This window comes from Aulonocara stuartgranti (assembly GCF_965226115.1).
Source record: "Aulonocara stuartgranti genome assembly, chromosome: 2".
Taxonomy (NCBI): Eukaryota; Metazoa; Chordata; class Actinopteri; order Cichliformes; family Cichlidae; genus Aulonocara; species Aulonocara stuartgranti.
The window spans coordinates 17,066,973-17,094,345 of NC_138940.1; the positions used below are offsets into that span (position 1 = coordinate 17,066,973).

General features: G+C 43.2%; 1 protein-coding gene across 3 annotated transcripts in view; it reads right to left on the minus strand.

Annotated features, from left to right (window-relative positions):
- glra1 (glycine receptor, alpha 1) overlaps positions 1-27,373 on the minus strand; it is a 118,242-nt gene that overhangs the window by 26,583 nt on the left and 64,286 nt on the right. For all 3 annotated transcript variants that reach the window (XM_082551544.1, XM_082551543.1, XM_082551545.1), the window contains 4 exons: positions 26,457-26,680; positions 20,360-20,442; positions 18,903-19,040; positions 4,538-4,752 (listed from right to left, as the gene is read on the minus strand). In XM_082551544.1, the coding sequence (XP_082407670.1) occupies positions 4,538-4,752; positions 18,903-19,040; positions 20,360-20,442; positions 26,457-26,680 (660 nt within the window). The remainder of the gene's footprint in view (positions 1-4,537; positions 4,753-18,902; positions 19,041-20,359; positions 20,443-26,456; positions 26,681-27,373) is intronic.

Genomic DNA, 27,373 nt, shown 5'->3' on the forward strand with positions numbered 1-27,373 from the left:
CTACATTATTAAATTTACCTGACTGCATGCACAGCCAGGTGCACGTAAAACACAACACTGGGCCCAACTAGCTCACAGAACCAGTGAAATTACAGCAAGACGGCCAGGGCGAGGACTGTCCAGATAACACGGGCTAAATGAAGTCTGGTTGGATCATTGTATGATTGCTATCTGCCCGCCAAGTACCTTTATTCGAGTGCATTCGCCCGGCCTGTCATTACAACTCTTCATCTCCAAACGCAATTACAGCGTGCAGCCTGAGAGGGAGAACCTGGTCTGTCTCGCAGAGAGGAAGCCCACAATCAGCCGTTTAAAATCCAATTAAACTATGACTTTGGATCACTTTACACAAACACAGAGTGCTTATCATCGCCGTTCGACCTCGCTGTGATTCGTGCTCGTTTGTGCCGTTCATGAAAACGTTTATCTTCGAACGCCTGAGCGACTCCCTCCCCGAGCTGCCGAGAGGCCTCAACGCTCAGTGGTGATGGTCATCCAGCCAGAGAGACGGGGATGACTCTCCCACAAAAATGATTTCACAGACACTGAAAGAAGCTTTTCCTCCTTTGTGTGAAGCAGTAGAAACAATCTTCAAATCCTGCCCAGCACACACGTTACCTTTTCATACATACTCATAAAATCAGCATGGACGATTTTAGAGGTCAGCTTTGGTTCCTGTGCTGCTTTATTTTGGACTGTATGGTTATGTTCATAAACTTGGGCAGATCCAGAAGTAAAAGAAGCTTTTGAATGACCCCTTCTCTAAAATAATGCCTTCTCTGGTGCTGATTCTGGGAAGGCAGAGCATTAAGCGAGGTAAATGAAGCAGATGGAGAGAGAGTCTGCACCACACTGTTGGACAACACTTTATTTCCTGATGCTGTTTTTGTTTTACTGCCAACATGAAGCGTTATGAGTGACCACAGTTTTCCTTATGCTGCTGGTACAGATTTCTTAAATTAGCTCTCGCAGACTCTGCTTAGCTATGAAATCTGGCAGGACTGAAGCACACTAAACTCACGCTCTACATCCTGAGAGTGACTCGTGTGTTTTTACTGTGTCCACAGGCGACTGTTAGCTCGGTGCTGCAGTATGATCTGTGTGAGGCTGAAAGCTCCTGACAGACAAACTGAGCAGTAGTGACCTGCTGAGCAGCTTAGGCGGCGTTACTGTACTCATGCTTCACAGGGCAAGGATCAAAAAAGAAGAAGAAGAAGAAGTAGTGGCGGGCCGTGAGCTGAAAGTGCTGACAGACTGAGCAAGTGTCTGGAATACTGAGGGGGGATTTTCCCTTATTTTCTGCCATAATCATATTGCATTGAATGTTTCCACAGGTTGAAATAACGAGGTAAAAATGTGTGTAAGAATAATCCACAGGAGCCTAAAACTCAGGCATCAGACATGGTTGTTTTGGCCCAGATAGCACCCTCCATTGCTGTGACATCAGCGTGAGAGAGGAACGTGGTCAGCACAGCACAGTGACGTACTGCTGACGTAGCCCGTGTGGGTGGAGGCGACGCCTAGCTTCTACCCGTCTTTGTGTGACCCACTCACAGAGGGATTCAAGGCATGGGGTAGCTTGGAAATCGTTTGGGGCACGTGAGTAGAGTAGCTGGATAGTCTAGTGTGAACACTTGGGAACAACAGATTGGAGCTTCAATCCTTTCACGCATCTACAAAATGTCCCCAGGCTAACGTCATCCTGATAAAAGCGACAGATAACTGAAGCATACCGGTTCATATGTGGCCTGATCAGCAAGCTCCATATCAAGTCTTCAGGATGAGAGGACAAACTGAGAAGTGGGCTAGTGGAATACAACGTGCATGGAACGGGAAAATGTGGGAATGATGGATGGAAAGATCATCTTTCAGTACTGAACAGATGATGTTTTTTTCTGTGCTAATCTGTAATGTAAGATAATCTGACCATCCTTCTTTTTTAATTTCACCAAAGTTGACATTAAACTTGGATTAATAACAGATCTCCCCGCAGTCATCCTTCACCTGTTCAGATTTCCAGCACAGTTCTGCTGACTCAGCAGCACTCTGAGAACTCTGAGAGGGGCTTCCTCAGCATCGAGTCACGACTGGACTGAAGGTTTCTGACGGGGCATCAGCTGTTCATGCATGCAGCATCACGCAACTGAGCTCCCTGTCAGAAGATCAATGCATCGATCCTTTCTTCACTGAGAGACAGAAAAGAAATATCATCATAAATACTAAAGAAGGATGTAGTTTCCACACAGCCAGTTATCATCCCTGATGTGTCAGAGAAGGGGCTCAAAGTTTTCATAACCTGGTACTGAGGTCTTGGTCCTGGCTCCCCACAGAGGGATGCTTGTTCAGAAATTTAAACGCACGTGTCACAACACGCTGGGTTATTATGTACTCAAGCTGTTCCTAAACCTGATCAGACATTTTTCAGGGGCTTAAAACTAACTGAGCAGAGAAGGCAAAGGAAATAAAAGTGAAGACGTGGAGACAGAGGCGTGCAGTCGGTTTTGCTGAGAAGCTTACGCCAACCCCACCTCTCCTGGTTCCTTGTCTTTCGGTTGGGGCCGTAACGCTCATAGCCGCTGTTTGTATCCTGGCAGCAGCAGAACCGAAGGAAACGTCTGCATATTTCTGCGACGTCTGTACTTTCTCACAAAAAGGATCTGCAGCCCTGAGATGAGAGCGCCCTGATCTGAATCAGTGAAGTCAGCCCCTCTCTGAAAGTCCACTGCTACAGGTGAACTGCAGCCGCCCCAGGTCTGTGGCTGGGGCTTAGAGGGTACAACAACATGTGTCCCAATAATGGTACGATAAGTAGACGTGGAGAGAGTCATACTGTGTGTGTACTGTGCTGTATATGGACAGCATGATCAGCTGAGCAGAGATCTCGCCTCGTGTCCACTTCCATCTGCTCTGATCTGACAAGCTGCAGCAGAAACATCTGAAGAGAGCCATATGTGTGTGTGTGTGTGTGTCTGCTATCAATCGCACACAGAACACTGTGAGAACACTCACAGAACACTGTGTGTCTGTGTGTGTGTGTGAGAGAGGGAGCAGCATGCCCACCTAAGCTCAGCTGTGCTGTGTGATCATTATTGTGACAGCTGAACTGCAGAGGAATCATGGTTCACTTGTTCAATTTTTAGAGCGCATGAAGCACCTAATGTCAACAGAGTGTGTATATGTGTGTGTGTGTGTGTGTTTGTGTTGGGGATTACAGCTTTCCTGGACGTAATTATACAATCCTACTAGCTCACGCAGACCCTGACCATTTTTTCACTTTAATCTGAAAATCCCTGACAGTAAAAGATTCCTCTCGCTTTCTAAAACATATTGTCTCCATTTTTGTCTCCTTGAACCTTCTTTGTTAAAGGTCTTTTTTTAAATTCTTCCTTCTTTCATCCCTCCATCTGTCTGCCTCTCGACTTCCCTCCACTCTGTCTCTAATTTGTCAGGGAAAAGGAAATTTTTCTTTCCCTCCCATTGATTTATCTTTTCCCTTCATTCCAACTTTTCTTCAATTAATTCCTCTCTGTCTACATCGTCTTTGTCACTGCCTCTGTCATTTATGTCCCTTAATTATCAGAAAAAGCTGTAGGCCTTCCTTCCAACAGGGATGAAAAGACATCTGTCATTAAACGGCACGTCATGCATACAAATTCTTCCTGCCGTTGCTTCATATTTTACTTTGTTTTGGTGTTTTTGGGGGTGTGACGGATGAAAAACAATATCTGTAAAGGTAAAAGTCAACAGATGTGAAAATAAGCTTACGGATAAACTATCAGCTCAAACCTGAAAGTTCATCACAGGAATAAGATGATTTTGTTTCTGTCTTTATACAGAGTTAAGTACTGAAGAAGAAGCAGTAGAATATTAGCTTATTATAAACACTGGACTGGAACATAAAAGGCATAAAATAGCTAATTCTGTGATTATCCTGCGGCTTTCTTGTATGTCATCATTACAAGCTATCATATGAATAAAATTCTTGATATAGGAGTTTTATGGGGTTTTTTTTAAATGTTTTTATTTATTATTATTTTTATGTATTTTTGCAGTTTTTAGGAAAAAAAATAATTAATGACACAGAGGTCTCAAAAAATCACACAACCCTGTGAAATGTTACAGGGTTAAGGAATACAAACCTTTAAAGTGGCTCCATTCTGCTGTTTCTTATTTCCTGTCTGCTGTTCCAGTTTCCAATAATGAGCCAAAACCTCAAGCGTTACAGTTTCTTTCTACTCGTACCTCTGTATGACGTCTATATGATATTATTGTATTCTCAGGCACCTGGCTATGAGTGTAAAAGCTGCACCCTCCTGCTGTTAATACCTTCCATATGGAAGGGGAAGACAATCAGATGGAAGGTCATTGTAAGGGGGAGGAGCTAAAACAGCTTGTTTCAGACAAGCACTGAGAAAGGATTATTTTAAACTGTGAATCATGCAAAGCTGCTCTCTAAGAGTCCAGGAATAAATGAATTAGAAATAAGGTATGTTCATGAAGTCCAAGCAGACTACAATAACGAGTGATTTGTCCTCACCTTGGGCAGAGACGCTCTTGAACCGGAGCTCTGCGTGGTCATGGTCAGCACGGTGGTGATGCCCAGGCCCACCCGGGCGGGCGCGGCGTCCATGTTGATCCAGAAGGAAACCCAGGACAATATGACTATGAGCAGAGAGGGGATGTACATCTGGATCAGGTAGTAACCCATCTGACGCTCCAGGTGGAAACGAGCCTCGATACAGGTGAATTTACCTGGGAGGTGGGGGACAAAGAAGTGTCTTTGATGAGGTCGGAGTTTGTGGGCGAAGAGATATGAGACAACAGAGAGAGCAGAAGATATGAGAAAGGACAGCAGTTTCTTTGGGCTCGTCCTGTCGAATGAGAAGAAAGAGAAGGGTGAGGGTGACAAATGTCCTGTTACTGCTGCTTTGAGTGAGCACACCAGCTTATTTACTATTAACACATTCTTGTCTCAGCTGATCACATACTAACACATCAAAACCCACTGGTGTTGTATTTTATAGAACTGTGTGGACCCTTTAGCTTGTGCTGTTGATGTGCAGGGCGCATGCAGGAAAGATGCCAGGGTGGTCAGGGAAGTCTAATCTTAAAAGTAGAAATACTGTCTGTCTCCCGAATCCAAACTGGAAGCTGGTTCCACACAAGAGGGGCCTGAAAACTGAAGGCTCTGCCTCCCATTCTACTTTTAAATACTCTAGGAACAACAAGTAAGCCTGCAGTGTGAGAGCAAAGTGATGGTAAATGGACTGGTTCTCATATAGCACTTTTCTACTCTTCTGAGCACTCAAAGCGCTTCACACAACTTGCATTATGCATTCACCCATTCACACAAGCACATTGTTCTAAGTGCTTTCTAAGTAACATTCACACACATTCATACTCTGATGGATGCATCAGAGAGCAATTTGGGGTTAATGCAGACTAGGGGAAGCCAGGAATCGAACCTCGAATCTTTCGATCAATAGATGACCTACTCTACCGCCTGAGCTACAGCCACCCCTTGGTCAAATGGAGTGATATGGTACTATAAGGTCATTAAGATAACATGGGGCCTGATTATTAAGTACACCCTCTCGCAACACTAATCATCTTCGTTATCGTCGTGAAGAGTCCTGCAACCTTGTCTCGTGTATTCTACTTCAGTGTGTTTCAGAGGGACAAGGTGGGTTGCAAAGTGGCTTGCAGATGGGCAGTGCATGGTGCAGTTTAAACATCGGAGTCATCAGGGATTATGGAATTAAGGGATTAACTTTAAGTTCTGTGTCAATAACAGAGAGAAAACCCGAAGAATCACCGAATTAACCACAAGCCCTGAGTTCAGTTTCAGAGCAAGAGATGGTGGTCACAGATCATGGCATGTAAAAGTAACAGTGCCCATTTTTGCTGTTCTTATCTTTAGCGTTTTTTAAAGCAACTGGTTTGGTTTTTAATGAGATGGCTTACGACACGCATAAGATTTTCTCTCCACAGCTTTATATTCGTGGAGCCAGTCATTTTGTGTCGGTAGGTGTTCCATTATCACACGGAAATCTCATTTGGAGAATGATTGAACTTGCAACACATAAAGCACACAGCGCTGATTCCAGGAAAAAGAAACGACGCTGGTCAATGTTTAAACAAAAGCAAAATGTTCTTTCATCAGTTTCCCAGAGGCAGTGCGGTTCCATTATCACCGAAGAGTGTTACTGAATTCTCGATTATCTTCATTTGAAAGGGCACATTAAACATTGGCAAAGGCACATCTCCTTGAAGAACAGGTGGAAATGATGAGACGGAGGGTAAATTAAAAGAACAACAAGCACAGATTGGAGGAAGCAAGGAAACAAGAGCGAGGGGGAGAGTAAGAGAAGGAAGGAAGGAGCTCTCAGACTGAAAAAAGGATGAGCCACAGAGACGATGCTGACGTCTTTGAGACAAAATGTCATCTTCCTTCAGCGCTCATGCTAAGCCAAAGCAGAAAATCAGAGAGACGTACGGGGGCTCGCCAAATATCAAAGGAAGCCAAACATGTGGCACATCTGAAAACAAACCCAGGAGGAGGTTTGGGATTCAGCCTGCCACTCACAGAGTGTGAAGAGGAGCGAATCATTTCCATCTTCACAGCACAGCAGCGTTTTTCATCACTCTAAGAGGACAAAGTGCACAGTTTATTTTAGTCCAAGAAAGAGAAGATGAGGCATTGTGTTTAACACACGAATCCATCAGCAGCTAAACACAACCAGGAATAATCAGGTTTATCAAAACCAGCAGCTCAATAAAAATATTCAAAATATCCTGTTTACAGTCCAAGTTAAACAGGTGAGTTCTGTCCCTCTGCAGGTGTCGTGACGAAAGAAATTATCTATAAAGACAAAAACAGCATCAGGCTGTAAACATGCTTATTTCTGCTGCAAAGGTTCAACATGGGAGTCTATGGAGACTGACTCACTGCTGGAGCCTCTAGTGGACAGTAGAGGAATTGCAGCTGCTGGCTTCATTTCCAGCCCTGGAGGTCACCTCTGGAGTTTAAAGTGTAAAGAAAAGATGCTCTGAAAGTATCTGGTGACCTGAGCCAAGCTTCATATCAGCTGCACTGAAGACACATCTGTTATAACGGCTGCATCAGCGTTGTGCTCATCTTTACATGAGCTTTATGTCCTGCAGCGTCCTGCTACTTTTGGCTGTTCAGTTTTATTTTAGAAAAGGCTAAAGTGGTCAGCTGAAACCCGACAACTGTATGACAGAGGAGGGAAAGCACTAATTATTTAACTACGGGGAGTAACGGTGTGTACTCTCAGACGGTTCCACTCCAAACGAAGATGGCTCCATTGAGACGTTTGCATTTTCTTCTCTGTACATCTGTCTAAATGCTGACTGAAGCAGGCCAGTTTGCTGGATTGTTGGTTTTGGAAAAGTACATCTGTGAATAACTCCCACAATCATGACCAACTCTGTTATTCCCCAACAGGCACAAGCACTCTGCCTTTTTTCACTCATTCAGGAAGCTCGGAGTTGGACACATCTTCATAAATCAGTGATCAAACAGTCACGTCCATCTTATCCGTCTGAGTGTTTCTCCGGCACGCTTGTTGTGTCTGTGTAGAAAAATGAATTTATTTGTCTTTGTCGAAACGTAGGACCGTGAACTGGATGTTTTTGTCCTACATCTCCTCACAAAGCAGCACTTTAACTTGACTTTGTTGCCTTCTTAAGTCAGCGCACTACATGCAGTGTGCTGTTAAAAGCCCGCTGATGCGTTTCCCTTGTTGTACCTGCCAGAAGCACTGCTCATCCTTTTGAGGGGAAGCTCTGGATGTTTATGCTCACAGCATGCTGCCGTGAAAAGGGAGTGCAGAGATTAGGAAGAATGGAGTCAGGACCTACTTCTCCTAATCCCTTTGCTCATGCTGTACTACACTGCACAGCAGTACAAATACACACTGTGCTTTAGTTTTAGGCACTTTAGATTTTTAGATACTTATCCGAATTCATTCAGCAGCATCACTGTGGTCTCGAACATAGAGCCCGACAGAAAGAAGCTTCTGCAGACACAAGAAAAGGTGTAAATCCTACAGCAGATGGCGAGAACCCCCACAGAGGCCTGATCTCAAAAATCACAGAGTCAGTCTGGTTTTACATGAGACAGTCATTCATCTTTTTCTGTTTACAGGATGCAGTCTGGAGTTTATTTGGAATAAATAAAAAAGTATTCATGACATTATTTCTGACATCATCCATACTTTGTACAAGCCTGGAAGCAAACACCCTTAAAAGTTGAGAAATTTTGGTCTCGGTTCCTGTTTGTGTTTTTTATCCTGGTTATATTTTCACTCAGTTATCTGACGCGTATTGCTTTGTTCCAGAAAAAGATGCGGTCCACTCTCACTGTAGATCCTAGATGAACACTGCATTCGTTTCTACTGTTCGTGAGAGCAAACTACATTTTCTGGGTTTGACATTGACGGAGTCTCGGGAAGAAGAAGGTGTGTCCAGATGAAACATCATCAGAACTGATTTGACAGATGTGACATGACAAACCTCTTATTGTAAGTTCATCATAACAATTCTTAAATGAAATGTTTGAAATCAACAGCAAAACTGTGCAGCTGCTGTTTTTGTGGTTTCCTGCAGTAAAAACTGACTCCAACAAACAGGATCATTGAGACCAGTTATCTGTCCAATCCTGTCAAAACTGGCTCACAGTGAGTCTGCTGCACTTGTATCTCATTCTTTTGGTCACAGCAGCATAGCTGCACAGCTTTACTTCCACACTCGGCTCTCTCTTCACCACAGCAGACCAGTACAGCCAGTCCACATCACCACATCACCACATCACTGCACGAGATTTGGGAATATTTTATCATCTGAAAAGTGTCTTTGCTTGTAAACACATACAGAGACATCATCTAATATCAGTTTGAATGCCTCTGTGATACCTTACCGACACCTGAAGTTAGCTAATTAAACATTTTTGTTAGCACAACTTGTAAATCAAATGTAAAGGTTTATTTTCTGTGGTGATGTGGACTGGTTGTACTGGTGTGCTGTGGTGAAGCTGAGTGTGAAACTAAAGCCTTAATGGTTAATCTGCTGTCCTCACATGCTACCATGAGCTCTGGGTAGATACACCCTCCGTAGGGTATCTGCTGCTTCTCCACACTGACCAGGATGCCTTGTCTCTGCCATGAGGTGTTTCAGGATGTCCTAGTGCTGTGCTCCTCTGCTAAGTCTACTGCCCCTTTGACCCGGACCCAGATCAGCAGGAGAAGATGGATGGATAAGTAATGGTATGCTAAGCATTATGCTTATGCTAGTTAGCCACGCCAGGGTCCTAACAGTGATAGCTGTAATGCTTTGGTTTTCATCTCTGGATGACAGTAAATGGTAAACAGGCTGGTTGTTATATATGGTCTGTTAAAGGTTAAACATTATTTTCAAATCTGAAATTCTAGCATTTAAAATGCAGACTGCAGTGGGTTTATTTGCATTGCAGCACTGTAGCAACAGTAACCGTGTCCCTCTGCCTCTCTGTAATGTAATGAGCACACTGGGTCTCATAATAAACCACAGAGAGCGAGATGGCCGAAGATCCATTTAATCAAAGACGATCAATGCACGGTGGCCTCATCAGTTAGAGTTAACCCTAAAAGACTGGAGAGAGGAGGAGTGAAAGGAGGGAGTGACCGAGGAGAAGAAGGATGTCAAGTGGAAAGTCGGAGAAACTTGAGGATAGAGCGAGAGGAGAGAGGGATGAGGAGGAGTGGAAGATACAAGAGGGAAGGAGAGAATGACGACAGCAGGAGGAGGAGGGGGGTGAACTTGATTTATAGCTGTGATACACTTCAGAGCTTTTAAGTGCTGTCCATATTTTCTATCTGATAAGAAGATTGAAATTATTCAGCCAGGCCCATATCTCACTGTGTGGAAGATGTGTGTGTCTCTGCTGTACTTAACACTGTACATGAACTCACACCATTCATGTGTGTGTGTTTAAATCTGTAAATTCACTCATCCCCTGCAACAGAGGTGGCATGTATGTAGGTTTACATGTTTCTGTATTACGTCACACTCCGTCTTCTCGGCCTGACTGAGAATCAGAGACACACCAACAAAGAAGAACCAGCACGCCCGCTCTTTAAATATTTCAAAACTCGTATTGATCACAAAACCAACCTGTAACCTGTTTTAAACACCTGCTCAGAACTCATTCTGATTGGCTCGCATTTCCTTAACTGCGCTCTACCTGCTTTGCTGTCTCCTGTCTGCCTCTATAAACTGCAAATGTGGAAATATCAAAAGTGAAAATGCATTGTTCCTGAACAGTGAAGGCAATTTAACGGTGAAGACAGCTATGCTAAAGGAGAAGATTCTGTCAGGTCCTCGTTCAGAGTTTTAGTTTTAGGAATGTTTGCTATGATAAACAGCCAGATTCATTCAGCCACAGCTGAAGCTGCGAGGGAAGACGCGCAGAGCGACGTGGCAGCGACGCACCTGTAAAGAGTCAAACTAACCACTCTCAACTTTGTGGCAAGTTATTAATATTATTATTATCATTACTGTTATCATTAAATCCTGTATTGAAACAGGTCATCTCACTGAGATGGAGATCTCTTTTTCAAGACAGACATGCACAAAAACCAGAGGTGGGGAGAGTAGCCAAAAATTGTACTGTAAGTAAATGTAACTGAGTAAATGTAATTATATACTACCCACCTCTCTCTAAAAGCCACACAAACACCGAGACTTCCTGTTTATAGAGGAAAGAGTGACGAGTAAAAGCAGACAGCTCAGTTGCTAAAACGTGTTACAGTAGTATAAAACAAGCAACGTAAAACGTGACTCTTCTTCAGTATCGACCCGAGCACTGCTAATAATCAACATCCAGTTACAGTTCAAGTCTTAAGCTCCATGGACAGAGCCCAGACCTCCAGCACACCTTTTACTTCACCCAGTTGTAAATGTGAAGGTTTACCGATTTTCACATTTGATGTGACCTTGATGTGTCTTACAGTCCGTCTTACAAACAATCTTTAAACTATGAGCCAGGAACACATCTTCAAACATTGATTTGAACTGTACAGATTTTGAGGCGCATAACCAGGACGTTGTTCCACACACTGAAACCTGCTCAGCTTGTGTTTTAATGACAGCCGCTGCCGGTGGGGACAAAGGTCTCACAGGTAGGAAGGGTTAAAGTAACGAGCTCGAGTCTTTCAGCTCGTCAGCCTGCTGCTTTGTTGGGCTGACTCGCTCTTGTTCTTGTTCCTTCGCTCGTTGGTTCAGGCACTATAAATACCTGGTTAGGCTTCGGTTAGTTTGGTTTAAAACACGCCCCTTAACAACAGTAACCCTGTTCTTCTACTGATGCTGTAAAGCAGGAAGGACACGGGCTGGGTCAATGAGCCAGGCCAGCACTAATTGACACCCCCGGGATGAGATGAAGCTGTGTGTCCACACATCTCAGGTTGTACTGAAAAAATAATATGAGGTGCTTGCTTGTGTGTTGCATTACTTAATTTATACAAAAACAACATTTAATGAAAAACAAGGAGCACGAACCTGGAGAGCTAATGAAACTGAGACGATTGTACAGATGTGTAAGGTTAAAACATCAGTTTTAGACACCGGATGTACCGAGTAGGGTTGCCAACCGTCCCTTAAAAAACGGAATCGTCCCGTATTTAGAAACAAAAGTACACGTCCCGTATTGAGCTAATAAGGGACGCACTTTGTCCCGTAATACAGTGAGAATCAAAAGTAGTCTATAAATGTTAATGGAATTAACGCTTTGTTTGAAAACATAATTCCCATCCCCTCTCCTGCTTTGTGACCAATGAGCTGACAGCACACTCATGACAATTCGAGTATGACAATTCAGATTACCGCTCATCTCATTGGTCGAGGAAAGGTCGCTTACAGAGAAAATACCGGAAGACAACAGATGACCACAACAACAAGCATGGCCAACAGGGAAACAAACGCCGACACTGCGGTGCAAGTCTCGGACGACAGTACACCTAAAGCTGGGCAGACACTGTGCCATTTTTTTCAGTATTCAGTTCCTGCTCAAACTGCACGATTGACTTGCAGGGGTTAGAAGTTGGTAGGTCACGATGCAGGGTCTCACACTATACCGCCCGATGCTCTGATGCGACCTGAGTGCTCACACTGTGCGTCCATAAAATTAAGGTTATAACAGAAAATCTGTCGCTCGCTCTCCCTCTCTGTCTTTCACTCACACAGACACGCACACCACCAACATCAACTTTGCTAAATTGCTAATGAAAAACATTGATCAGGCAGCTGTGATTGAGCAGCAATGTAAATCCAACTATTTTCACGGTTGTTGTGGTCGTGATCATTTTGTGATGCCACATCGAAAAGGCTCGGATGAGCTTTCCAAAGTTCTACAAGTTGTGCCTCCATCGCTTGTGTCCAGATCACACGCTGCACAGCCGTGCTGCAACGTCTTTTTCACCGACGTCTACGTGTTTGCGCGTGAGCAGTGTGAGCACCCTCACGAGCGATTGATGATCGGGAGCTGCTCGAGGTGTTAATCGCTTCTCGTTACCCCACGTATACTACACGATGCACGATGAAGGCCAAAATCGGGCCGATCACCAAATCGGTCGCACGACTCAAAAATCGGCTCAAAATGGGCCAAAAATCGCACAGTGTAAGCCCAGCGTTAGAGCAGCAATGTTTGTTCCCCTCAGAGAAAGAAAAAAAAAGGCTGCAAAAGTACAGGGAGGAATGGGAAAAGGAAAACACCTGGCTGGAAAAGGTCACCATAACACCTATAAAGCGCACTGCACTGTGTGCCGGCGCACTTTTTCCATAGGGATGCTTCTAATGGTGGGCACATAAAGAACATGAGGGGCGTGAAAGCTCGGGGAACCCTTAACCAATTTCTTGTCCACCAGGCCACGGCAGAAGCAGATATGGTATGTAAACACTGGTTTGTTTTTTTTAAACCCTCTGGTTAAGGTTAATATGGGCGTGTGCGGTGAATATCAGCGCTATGTGGCCAGAAGTGTGATAATATAATTTATTTTGTGTAATAAACAACTGCAAGGATAGATGATTACAACAAATAGATCACTAATACATAAAAGTAATACATAGATGAATAATGATGATGAGTTAAGGTGTGTAATCATGGGAACAAGCAGGTTTACAAACAGGAGCAGCTGATTAGCATTAGAAAAGCTGAAATAATACCTCAACTGAAGCCAATTGTACTAAATGCACTATATGTGCACTGTTACAAGAATATTTTTCGTTCTATTGCTTTCTATTAATTTATATAATTTTAAGTTAAGCAGGACAGAGTTCTTTTAAAGAAAGATTTACTTATATTCTCAAAAGGTAAGCATGACAGGCTTCTGTGTAAGAAAGAGACCTGTTTTACTCTGTTAATGTTGTCATTTTGAGCTAAAAAATAAATGGCTAAATGATCATTTGTTTCCCATATGGTCATATCACAAAGAATATGCATCTGCTTAAATCAAATTCAAGTCAAATGGTTAAAAAATAATTTCACACACAAAAAAAAAAGAGCTACCACACTGGGAAGGGTGAAGACAACTGGGTTGCCCGGCCATGGCCACGAGGTGTCCCTTATTTATTTTTCAGGGAGTTGGCAACCCTAGTACCGAGCCACTTTCAGCAGGAGACGAAGTGCAATATGGACAGCCTGACGGCGGGGATTCTTCATGTCGATGTCAATTAAGAACCAGGTGAAGGCTGAGAGAAGCCACTCTGCAGGCGTTAGGCTATTAACAGCTACCTCACGAAAGAGTACCACGAACGTATCGTTAGCCAGAAACAAAGTGCCCTGCAATGCAGCAGAAAGTGTAATTAGTATTTCAAACAGGGCTTTTTATGTGTGTGCTGGAGTGGACGGAGGGAGGGGGGAGCTCCCTCGCTCCTGGAGTCACAATAGACTGCAGCTAATAAATCTGAGGAACAATGACACCTTAATTCCCTCTTAATGCTTGATTGGGAAGACGCGACGCAAACACACGCCAACACACGCTCGTGGCAGCACGCACGCGAGCGCAGGCAGAGATTGTTACAGAGGAGATAGAGAGGAGGGAGGGCGGGGCAGAATGTTGTCCTTGAGCAATTCACGTGAAAATGCAGACGCGAGCTGCACAGGTGCAGAGAGGCTCCACACAGAGCTTTTTAGCTAATTGTTTTGGTAGTGCCACGTTCAGCCTTACTACTCGCCAACCACTGGGGGTGTGGCTAAAATGCTGGCTCACCTAAAGCATCTTCATGGAGGCAGGAAATCTGTTCAGAATTTTTAAGGAAGCCCGAATAATTGTTGAAGTCTGCTGTTGGTCTCTGCTGTACTAACATGAAATGCCCCTCTGAGCCTCTCTCCAGTAAAATGGACTCAGATGAATCTGAGTATGAGAAGTGCTGTTTCTCTGTGCTCTGGGTTTAATCTTTAGTCCTTAAAGCTTTCTTTGAGTCTTTGAATTAAATATTGATACTGACGATCCATTAACTGTGCGGACGATGTATGACGCTTTTAAATGCACTCAGAATTTCAAACTGTTTGAAATACAGTTTAAAAAAAAATTAAACAGTGGAGGAATTAGTTATTAATCACCTCTGACTCTCTCCCACACCGTGTCTTGGTGTGTCTTCCTCCTCTCAACCCCGAGTACGTGTGCTTATTTAAATTTGTGATTAAAGAAAGAAATAAGTTACAGCAGATTAGCGATGCTACCCTCCTTAAAAAGAAACAAGTTTTTGGGTTCTAGGTCTTTGTAGTTTTATATTTGGGGTTATGTTGGGATTAGGGTTCTATGCTGTGGGTTATATTCCCACTATTTCTTTTGTGTTATGTGTTGTGTTTACTTCCTGATAAAGATGCTTGACATAAGTGTCTTATGGTGCTTTCAGTTGTCAGCTTCAGTTATTCCATATTTAAAAAATATTTAACAGTGACAATGAGACGGAGATGGGACAAACGAAAGTCTCCCAAAAGCTAAGACAAGGAAATGTAACGGAGTGTTTGTAGCGCTCGGCTTCACTCTGACTTTGTATATTTGAGAAGGGCTGAATTTGAGTTTTGGGGATCTGTACTTGAATTTATTGATTGATTTTGTTTAATTTTATTTTTCAGAATAAAAGTTGGTTCAAGTTGGTCAAAAAAATGTTTTACAGTTTAAATAAGGATTTATTTTATTTGAGACAAATGAATGCACTTTAAAATGTAGTAGTAGTTTAGAGAGTTGCAGTACTACTGCATGTACTATGTTTTAGGTTAATCTATATTTCTTTCTTTTTTTTTCTTTAAAAAAGGACATCTTTAAAAGATGGACTTATAATAACAATTTTATAGACAAATTATATTATTTATGGTTGCGGGGCGAGTTGGGGGGCGTGAAATGTTTTCTTCTTCCTAAGGGGGGCGTAACAGGAAATATTTGAGAAGCACGGAGTTATGGAGGTCCTTGCATTCCTCTGTGTTCTCAGTCTGTTCCTCTAGCCTTGTCTCTGTATCGTGGCTCTCTTCCTGTTTTATTTCGGTGACTGCTGTTCTCTGTGTGTTGTCTTTACCTCACCTGTGCCCTCGCTGTCTGAGATCAGTGTGTTGTCCCTCCTGAGTGTGAGTTTTCCCTGATCCTCCTTGTTCTGGGTTTCCTGCTCTACAAATGCTCATTTTTAAGTTCATCACTGTTTCCTGAATCCTCCACTCTCTGCCTGCCAGCACAGCCAGTTTATAACAGCAAGTTATGTTGATTCTGGTGTAAATTTTTTCTGCTCTCTTTCATCAATAGTTCACTTTAAAAAAGACTCTAACTTCAGTTTACTGAAATATGATTCTATCAGTATTTGATGTCCACACTGCAGCTGAACCACTTTTTTTTATCTACAGTGATTCGGGAAAGATCCTGGAAACAGCTGATATGTATTCATGTACCAAAGCTGTGGATTATCATCACTTCATTGTCTTTGTGTGTGTGTGTATGAGGAAGAGTGCGTGTGTGTGTGTGTGTGTGTGTGTGTGTGTGGGTGTGTGCAGAGTTGTGTCAAGGCTTTTCGTCTGGAGGAGGATCATTCATCTCCTGAGTGTCGACAGCAGATGTCAACCTCTGTGTGAGTGATGCCTCTGAATGGAAACTAATCAGCCTGCTACACACACACACACACACCCACACAGAAATGGACCTGTCACGTTTGTGTTTTTGTTGAATTATGTGTCCCTCAGATTGTGACTCACGGTCTTTGTGTTGCTTCGGTGAGAACAGCAGTAAAGGGCAGCTGGATTCTGATATACTGTCTGACATAGAAGTAAAAGTACGTAAATGATTATTCAGTTATTATACGGAGGAATTTGTTTGTCATTCTGATCGTTCTTCTTTATCATTTAGACCCAAAATACAAATGCTGAATTGTGATTCCTCCACCCTCAGCTCCACGATGCCCCATCAATGTGCCCCCTCACACCTCACATACTCTTCAACCTCTAATGTTTCTGTTTAATCTAAGTTATCATTATTATTATTATAGCTATGTATGCTTTTCTATTTTAGGCTGCTGGCTCATGCAGATAATACAGATTTATATTTTTATATTTGGTGTTTTTTCTGGAGTGTAAGGATCGTGGGCTCGCTGTGTGGACCGGACAGATGGTTTTCAGCCACGCTTGGAGGACCTGGAGGGAGAAACGGAGCGTGGCAGCCGCCCCCGTCCTCCATCGTCTCCAGCAGCTCCTCTGTGGTTTCTCTTCTTCGGGATTTCGTTGTATTTGATTTTTTGGCTTCGTGATTTCGTGTTTCTCTCGCTGCCTGCTCAGTGCTGTCACTGTCTGTGTCTGTTTATTTTGTTTGATGCTCGATGACTGAAAAGCACTTTGGGTCACCTCCTCATGTTTTCATGTGCGCTGTAAAAACGTTACCTGACGTCTTGTCCACGTGCACGATCGGCGTTGTGTCGATTCAACGTTCTCTTCCTGTTTATCTTTTCCTATTTAGTATTTCCCTCTTTATATTTTTGCACATGATGCTTTTTAATTTCACAGTTTTCTGGTTATGAAACCAGACAAAATATTTAAATCCAACCCCCCCGTCATTTCAAACTAGCTCTGCTGCCTACAGTGTTTTCCCTTCACTGAGGGCTTCATGACACCAGGAAAACAAACTTTCAGTCCACTTATTTCCATATTTCACAGAATATAATAAAAGTGAAGACCTGTCTCTGACTCATGCAAGATTTCTGCACATTTCTCCTGTTTACATGATTTTAGAATATCTCTCTCAGTAAATTGTGAGATATCACCCCCTCCTTCCTGAACCAGAGACAAACAGAAAGAAGGAGGAGGAACCAGACAAAGAGACCGAGGAAGGCTGACGCGTAGCGAGGAGGAGTGAGAAACCATAAAATTCAACCTGAAGCTTGAGGCAGGTTTGGTCCTCAAAACTGAAAATATCCAAGTCAACTTCATCACATTTCCTATGCACACAGCATTACAGCAGTTTGATGTTAAGGTAGCTCAGAGAAGCACATTTTACCTGCAGCTGGTAACCGAAATCATTAGCGGTGCTCCCGCTGAGCTAAGCTCGGTATTTCACCGAGCAACGGAGAGAGAGTATCAGAATGCAACTGTTTGGCGTAACGTCTCAGGAAAGCTGGGATAGCGATCAGTTAACCTCCTGCTGATTAAATACAATTATTTGCTTTTCCAAAAGCTTTGAGTTGGAACCGAGAAGATCACCTGAATATGTAAAAAAAATCTATCAGTGCATGAACAGAAAATGGATTCTGAGGCAACAGGAGGAGAATAAAAAGATCTCTTTGCTTATAATATCAGCATCACAGCCCAGCTCTGAGGTTTTATCCCATTGTTCTCATGGAAACTGAAATGTTTAAGTAATCGTTGATATTGATGAATAGTTCTCTCTGTGTTAGCCCTGCCATCGACCCTGAATTAGATAAGTGGAAGAAAAAAGATTCTGTATTTGTTTGGGTTGTTCTGGCTGTGCAGAGCAAAGGATCATGGGTATGCAGCCTATGAAGATGTCCCATCGCATTAGTGGATCGCTGATTCTGTCCGGGGAACCTGAGTGGCTCAGACGAGTTCAATTCAATTTTATTTATACAGCACCAAATCACAACAACAGTCGCCTCAAAGCGCTTTGTATTGTAAGGCAGACCCTACAATAATGCATACAGAGAAAAACCCCACAATCATATGACCCCCTATGAGCAAGCACTTTGGCAACAGAGGAAAGGAAAAACTCCCTTTTAACAGGAAGAAAACTCAGAAGAATCCCCCCGCAGCCTACGCCTATGCAGCATAACTAAGGGAGGATTCAGGGTCACCTGATCCAGTCCTAACTATATGCTTTAGCAAAAAGAAAAGTCTTAAAAGTAGAGATAGTGTCTGTCTCCTTAATCCAAACTGGAAGCTGGTTCCACAGAACAGGGGCCTGAAAACTGAAGGCTCTCCCTCCTCTTCTACTTTTAAATACTCTAGGAACAACAAGTAAGCCTGCAGTGTGAGAGTGAAGAGCTCTAATGGGGTACTATAAGGTCATTAAGATAAGATGGCTTCACGCCACTACAGAGATGCTGTATGTATGCGGTCCTTTCTGGCTGCACCGTAGCTCCGCTAACGAACCAACCGCAGCACAAACGAGCATATTCCTGGCTACTCCATGTGTTTCTCACTCCACCTGTAACATGAAGAACTGTGCATAAAGCCAAGCCACATCATTTTTATGAACCCAACCAAGGAATGAATATGAGAGAAAACAGCATCTAAAAGTGAAGATGAAGACTAGGGGCAGGTCTCCAGGTTCAGACCTCTTTATACTAACCTTCCTCCTACAACAAGCAGTAAAAAAGTTTGGTGAACATCATTCTGCATCAGTTTCTCTCACCTGTGTTGTAGTGCTTGGTGCAGTAGCGCAGGTCCTTCTCTTCTTTCAGAATGAACTGAGGTAGTGTCAGCCCGTCGGCAACCTGCACGGCCCCCTTCTTGTCCCATTCGAATATTAGGTCGTTCATGGTGTAGCCGACTGGAGGAGGGAGCAATGAGCGGGAGGTTAGACTATTTCATCACTGCAGAGGTCAGTTCTCATCCTCTGAGGAGGAACTGGACCTCTCTGTATCTGGCAGGGGTGCAAAGTCACACCCTGCAGTTTTAGTGGATAAAAGGCCAGTTCAGCACAACAATCACAATCTGTATTGGCAATAAAATCCACTGAAGTAGTGAGGGAGAAAGCCTGAGCTCAGTGTTTGGGAAACTTTAAAGGCTTCTGTGTTTTCAACTAAAGAAGCAAAAGAATGGAAGGAAGAAAGAAAATAGGACGTAAGGAAGAGAAGGCGAAGAAAGGAAAGAGGACAGAGGGAACACAAAAAGGAAGAAAATCAAGCAAAAAAGACCAAAGCAGCACTCTGGGAGGCTGTGGAGTTTAAATGATGGTACTGAAAATCCCACCAGTAGCAGCCTGAACATGGACACAGGCAGGATGGATCCATGCTTTAAACTTGTCAGACCAGGAAACATTTCTCTAGTTTCTGTTGTCCGAGTTTGAGAGTCTGTGTTAGCCATAGACTCAGTTTCCTCTTCTTACTGACAGCAGTGACACTGGTGTGGTCGTCTGCTGCTGGAGCCCATCTGCTTCAAGGTTCAGAGATGGTCTTCTGCAGACTTTGGTTGTAGCGAGTGGTTATTGGAGTTATTGCTGCCTTCCTATCTAAGCAGTCTGTCCATCTTCCTCTGACCTTAGCGAGTCATTTCCTCCCACAGAGCTGCTGCTGGCTTGTTATTTCCTCTGAGCTCAGAGATGGTTGGAGATCAGTGTGTGAAACACTCAGACCAACAACCATGCCACATTCTTTCTTCATCATTCTGATGCTCAGTCTGAACTTCAGCAGCTCGTCTTCACCGCTGAGCTGCTGCCGTGTGATTGGCTGATTATATTAATGAACATTAATGAACAGGTGTGCCTAATAAAGTGTCTGGGGAGTGTAAATATCAGTAATATATACAGGGAATTACTTTATGCCTTAAAACTAACTGGTGGCTTAACTAGTAAATGTGTTATTTATAAACAGCGGTAAAAAGCGACTTTATGATGTTTTGGTGTCCGTTTCACAAACTCAGAGACGACTGCATTGTTCTGTCTTTGATTTACGATCACTGACCCTCTGCAGATGTACTTCACACTCGCTACTGGGATTCCTCTCACGTCTGCTCAACAATAAGACCACAAGAAAAATCTATACCATATCTCTCACTCTGCCAGCTGTTGTTACTGATCGAATGATGTGTGTGTCTGTGTGCGTGTGTGTGTGTGTGTGTGTGTGTGTGTGTGTGCGTGTAATTGCTCACAGCTCTCCAGCTGCATGATGCAGGTCTGGACGTCCATTGGAAAGTTCTTCAGATCCATGGGGCAGGCCAGGACCAGCGTTATTCTGCAAACACACACACACACACACACACACGCACACACACACACTTTTACAGTAAGAGGATTACCTCGGGTTTTATCAGATCGCCACATCGACACCTCAGAAGGTTTGAAATTTCAGACTGAAATAATCATCAGTGGAAAAACTGATTAAATGAATCATTATTAGTTTACAAAAGATAAACAACTTTGTTTATGCTAAGATAAAAGCAGCAGAAATAATAAATGAGCTCTGCAGAGACGATAGAAAATTCACTTCATTTGAGCCAAACCAATTAAAGCATCAAACACATGAAAGTGTGAATGAACTGAAAGCCAGAGCAATTAGTTCTTTAATTGATTACCAACTGCAACAAGTTTGATACGTGATCCAATCAATAAATTCATTTAGTAAGCATAAATGAGAAACGCAAGTTTTCCCTCCTGTGTGGGAACGTCATTCATTTCGACTGGAGATGAAAGTAGCTGAGCTCGTCTGAAGCTCCTTCCTCTGGATTTAACGGAGCAGCACAGCATTAAAAACAGCGTCTGATGACGGGTGCCATTTTCAGGTTTTTCATATGAAACTATTTAAACACAAACGTGTTTTTATGTCACTGACAATGAATTTTGATGACAATTGCAAATCGGTCTGCAGAAAAGGTCACTGGCGCCTTTACTGCCAAAGGAAACTTTCCACACTCCCTGAACAATTTGAACTTTGTTTTATCCTTCTTTTATTGAGTCTGCTTTATCTTTTTGTTTGGTGGCATGGTTCACTGAATAACTCACTGAATAGCCGTCTATTTAATGACTGCACCACGTTCCTCTCGTCTCCCTGAGCACACACTCGGCAGTTTACTATGACACCTTCCTGCTGCCTCAAACTGAGCTGGAGTACCGACTGTGGATTAATCCAGACTGGAAATAATCCCCAACAAACAGTCTCTCACCTTCAGTTTGAAGAATATTTAAATAAATGCGACTTGTTATGACTGAATAGGAGAGAAGAAATTCTGGGCTCACAAAATAAAGTACACATGTACCTTTGTGGTTTGCATGTTTTGGAGACTAGTCTCAAACTTCTCCTGACAGTATGGAACTTTAATGTAAAGGTTAAATGAATGTTAATTAAAAAACTATGCTATTAGGTCCAATAATTAGCAGTAGGAGGCTGATTTGTGTAGATTGGTCATGCAGACAATACTGACAGTATTTTCAAGCCTTTCAAGTTAAATCTTTACTCAAAAAGCCATCTCTAGACCCAGCAGTCTTAGCTAATTATAAAACAGCTAACAGATCATCTGCAGAGGAATGGCTTATTTGAAGAGTTTCAGTCAGGTTTCAGAGCTCATCACAGCACAGAAACAGCTTTAGTGAAGGTTACAAATGATCTTCTTATGGCCTCTGACAGTGGACTCGTCTCTGTGCTTGTCCTGCTAGACCTTAGTGCAGCATTCGATACTGTCGATACTGACCATAATATCCTATTAGAGCGATTAGAACATGCTGTAGGTATTACAGGTACTGTGCTGCAGTGGTTTGTATCATATCTATCTAATAGACTCCAGTTTGTTCATGTAAATGGAGAGTCCTCTTCACACACTGAGGTTAATTATGGAGTTCCACAGGGTTCAGTGCTAGGACCAATTCTGTTTACATCATACATGCTTCCCTTAGGCAGTATCATCAGAAGACATAGCATACATTTTCACTGCTATGTAGATGACACCCAGCTCTATCTGTCCATGAAGCCAGATAACACACACCAATTAGTTAAACTGCAGGAATGTCTTAAAGACATAAAGAGCTGGATGGCCGCTAACTTTCTGCTTCTTAATTCAGATAAAACTGAGGTTATTGTATTCGGCCCTGAAAATCTTAGAAATATGGTATCTAACCAGATTCTTACTCTGGATGGCATTACCTTGGCCTCCAGTAACGCGGTGAGGAACCTTGGAGTCATTTTTGACCAGGACATGTCCTTCAACGCACATATTAAACAAATATGTAAGACTGCTTTCTTCCATTTGTGCAACATCTCTAAAGTTAGAAATATCCTGTCTCAGAGTGACGCTGAAAAACTAGTTCATGCATTTATTACTTCCAGGCTGGACTACTGTAATTCATTGTTATCAGGATGTCCAAAAAACTCACTGAAAAGCCTTCAGCTAATCCAAAATGCTGCAGCAAGAGTCCTGACAGGGACTAGAAAGAGAGAGCATATTTCTCCTGTTTTGGCTTCCCTTCATTGGCTTCCTGTTAAATCCAGAATTGAATTCAAAATCCTGCTCCTCACATACAAGGTCTTAAATAATCAGGCCCCATCTTATCTTAATGACCTGGTAGTACCATATCACCCTATTAGAGCACTTCGCTCTCGCACTGCAGGCTTACTTGTTTAGAGTATTTAAAAGTAGAATGGGAGGTAGAGCATCTCTGGAAATAGTCTGTTTTTCCCAGAAATGAATGTAAAAAGCAATTTTATAAGTAAAAAGAACCATTAGTGAAATTAAACATGCAATTCCATCCATCAGCGAAAATAAAACTTGTTTGAGGATTTTTTTTAATGAGAGAAGCTGTTGAAAAATCTACTCCTTGGAATTATAGACTGAACTCAATACAGTCTATCACTATTACAATCCACTGTTTCAGTCTTTCAAGTAATTGATAAATTGGCAGACTGTCAAAAATGACAAATAACAGTTTTGCTAATTTCACTTAATCTTAACCTCAAAACTCGGAGCACATACATCCAGGTGACATGCTTCCTGCCAGATAACGATAAATATCAAAGTGTTCTCTGCATCAAATGTTACACTGCAGTTTAAATTTCAGGGAGAAAACCTGGAAAAAGCACCAAGTTCAGTTTGGTGTGTGCAGAGTGTGAGCTGAGCAAGCTGTTGTGAAGTGCAGGAGGTGATTTCACTGCACACGCTCAGTCCTTCTGCAACGACACACGTCCAGTCCGCCCAATGCTCCAGATAAACTTTGCCTCGTCTGCACATTGTTACAAGTGCCTCACTGGATGCTGAGTTCGTGCTACATACGTGATGCAGCTTTCACCGATGTCCCACTTTCTCAGGGACGGACTCAGCTCGGTGGTTTCTGCTGCTCTGTGACACCTAAATGCTGACAGAGGAAGTGCTTTACATTGTTCTCCGAGACTGTAAAACGAAGCTGGACTTCAAATTAATTACAAGATGGATGACATGGAAAAATCTTTTTTCTGCACTGCTGATGGTAAATGTGAAGATTGTGTATCTGTATTTTGGGGGGTGCACCTCCATGTTGCTGGGAAAATGGGAAACAGCTGCAGCAATTTATTGAAACATACATGGAAATACAGCACATGAGGCAGAAACAGAGTTTGTGCAACTCTAACAAGCTTGACAGTGAGTGATTGGTATAACCATTTTTATAAAAAGTTCTGCAGGCTTCTTGAAGGACATTCAAAGCTTAATGGATGTTTCTGCCTTTTGTTCTGCTCTCTGTCAGGATGATCCCACACTGCTTTGATAAAGTTGAGGTCCGGGCTCTGGGGAGACCCATCCATACTGTTCCACAGTGTGCTTCTATCCAGGTGTTTGGGATCATTGTCCTGCTGAAAAATGCTTCTCTTCATTAAGAATGTCTTCCTGACAGCCGCCCTTCCACTGATCCATTTCTGGTGAGGCTTCAGTGAACAGTTGATGGATCAGCTCTCATGTTCAGGATCTACACCCTCTCAAACATGGCTAAAAAACATACGCGTGAAAGGAGCAAGATGTATGGATGGAGGATGTTTGGTATGACCGGGGGTGAGATGCCTTAAAAGAGCATGGATGGGAAAAATTCTAGGCGATAACTCAAGAGTTGATAACTGGGGACATCCTGATCAGGAAAGTGGTGACACATCTTCAGTGGGAGGAGATTCACTGACTTGACCTCTAACGTCTGTTACCTTCTTAGTAAAGAAGCAAGCAAAGTCATGAGGTAGAGAGATGTCACCAGTGAAGGAGGACAGGGTGGAAAATCATTTCCTAGTGCATGGAGCAGGTGGATTTTGTAATGGAAAAATTCCATTTTTGCTGAAGTTAAGCTGGAGGCAAATGCCTAATAGGAGATTCAATGAGGTCCATAAAATTTCCAGGTTTAAGTTATTTTCTCTCAGAGTCTCTGAGATCTGTCTGCAGCTTGCCTAGATAGCAACGGCTGGGATGGAACAGCCTGAGCAGATATAATGGAAAGAGGAGTGAGATTGCCAGGCCCCAGTTAGAGTGGAATAGAGGGTATCTGAAGCATCATTTATTCTTGGAGGGAAGAATGAGCCTCGGCGCCGGTGGTGTGGAAATGAGCAGGCACGAGGTTACAGAGATTGTGTCAAAAAGAAACCATCAAATTTCTTCTTCAGTGAGGGAAGAAATGATCAAACCCACACCTGACAGTTCTGACACTCTTAACTTCACTGTCTGTGAAAGTGAGTGCTCTCTGCAGCTGCTGGGTCTCAGGTTTGCCATTTGTGCTCTCCCCCACCCAGATCCTGGTGCTGGCGGTCTCCTCCAGTTGAAACAGAGTTTGTCTCTACTGTGGCCGAGTGCTGCGAATGGGGTCTGATCTTTGGGGGTCTCCCTCTTGTTTTGTAGGGTGTTGCTGACTGCAGTTGCAAACTGGTGCCGGTGCATAAATTCTCCCTTTGATAAAGTACGAATGGGACTCTATATTACTTCAGTGCTAGCATGTGCTTGTGTCTGAAGTGCAGCGGGAGATTGCACTACATGCGAATCTGGCCATCCAGTCTCAGAAACTTTGCTTTCATGCCGGAGGAGAAGCAAGCATCAGTCATGACTTCCCCTTGTGCTGCTCTGCCGATGAGTGATGACGATAGAAAAAAGAAAACAGCATTTACAGCACCCACTTTTCCCCCTTCCCCCGGGATGGTTTAATATCCCGAGTCGTGTTGTCGCCTCTGAGATCAAGCTGATCAACCGAGGGTTCATTCTGATGTTGTCAAGTTTAAAAAAATGAAAGCAGCAGAGGAGGCAGAGTGCAGAAGGGCCAATCTCACTCCTCCTCCTGCTGCTGGACATGAAGGTGAAAACTGAGGTTGATAATGGATCAGGCACACTGCTGGAATACTAACAGGCAGAGTAGATTACCATGGCTCCTGCGTTTTTTCATTTGCCCCCGAGCAAACGCAATAAAAGCAAGGAGGAGGCTCCGGCAGGCTAAAAGGTTTGTCAGCTGAAGGAGGCTATAACTCTGAAAGCCTTGAAAAGAATGTCTTGGAGATAAAAAGAGAAAAAAAGTGAGCAAGTAGAGGAAATAAAAACCTCCAACTCTGACGCAATAATAGAATTCTGAAGCAGAGGAGGGAGGTATGTGAAATGCAATAAACAGGAAGTCAGAGCAGGACAGTCACTTTTTATTTCCTATCACAGTTTTATAACTGATTGTTTCAGTACGACATCCCATCCTATAAACACTCTTCTTCATCCCGGTGTGAAACTTTTCTTTATCGCTCTTCTCTAAATTATAAAGTTCCTGATGTGCTCTTCTACCCGTCTTGTCCAGCAGTAGTAGCAAGCAGAAAGATAGTCTGAATGCTTTGTTGTGCCAAACAAATTTGTTCACGTACAGGTGTGATCTATCTGTAGGAGCACTGAGCTCACTATCAGTCCATCCGAGTCCAGGCCACAGTCTAAGCCGAGAGGCTTAGACTTCCTCCTGCTCCACTAGCTGATACTTGGGTGTTCCTAAAGAGCCAAGACATAGTCTGCCCCAAGATCTCCTACTAGTAGGACGGGCCTGAAACAGCCCAGGAAGCATCCTGGAGGCATCCCAGACAGATGTCCAAACCACATTAATGTGCTCCTTTTCTACTCTGAGCCCCTCACAACTGGCTGAGCTCTTTACCCCAACATTTCCTTCACCTGTGAGGTCACTGCTCTCAGTTTCTGTCAGCAGGTGACAGTCAGAAATCTTAACAAAGATGGTGCTGTGAGCCGTTTAATAACCACTCTCTCTCACAGTTGGAATATAAAACAATCCTCCACTCACCGTATGCTGTAGAGCACGTTGCCATTTTTAGAGATGCGTAGCAGCTTGTTGTCGGTGGTGACCTCATGAAAGTTGGCCCCCTTCTCGTTGGCAAAGAACAAGTCAGGTTTCCAGATGGAGTCCAACATGGAGGGGTCGAGGTCCAGCGAGTCGTCTGGATATTCGCTGTAGGCCAGCCGAGGGTCGTTCCACTGCTGTCTCAAGAAAATGTTCACTCTGTAGTCCTGCAAGGAGACACAGAGGATATGGAAGTGTTAGAGGTATGGGCAAGAAGGCAGAAGGAACATCTACTGAACATCTTCAAACATCTGGCATGGTCTGAAGCTCATTTATTATTGCATGGCACTATAGTTAGTCCTGGTGGAATACACAACGGTCGACATTACTATCACATTCACAGCCTGGCAGTCCTATCTTTTCTCTCATGTTATCCTCATGTTCACTGCTGCATTCTTTGGAGGTCCAAATTCTCCCTGAAGTAGACTAGGCAGGTGGGAAGGAAACTGCTTTGGCAGAGAAAAGGCTTCAGTGGGTGGTAATTTTGGGGAATGATTGGGCAAAACGTTTCAAAAACAATTCTGTGTCTTATAGATGAAGTGGTTTGAGAGGAAACTAGACTGCACCTGGTTTGCATACAAAATCTAGGCAATGAGCGACACTTTGGCCAAGTGTTTTTACACAGCTGAAGTTTCCATTGGACATTTTACAAATGCAGATCTGTGTGCATGTGGCTGCTGGTAGTAGAAAGTGTAATAAATACCAGAAAATACTGCAAGAAAAGGTGTTTTTCCAGCTTTGTAGAGCAACCCAGAAAAGCAAGAAAACTCATTAAAAGGAGAGTCTGATAATGAATATTAAAAAAGCGTCTTCATATGGATGAAGCATATTCATAAAACCGTAGTTACGCAGTTGGTAAC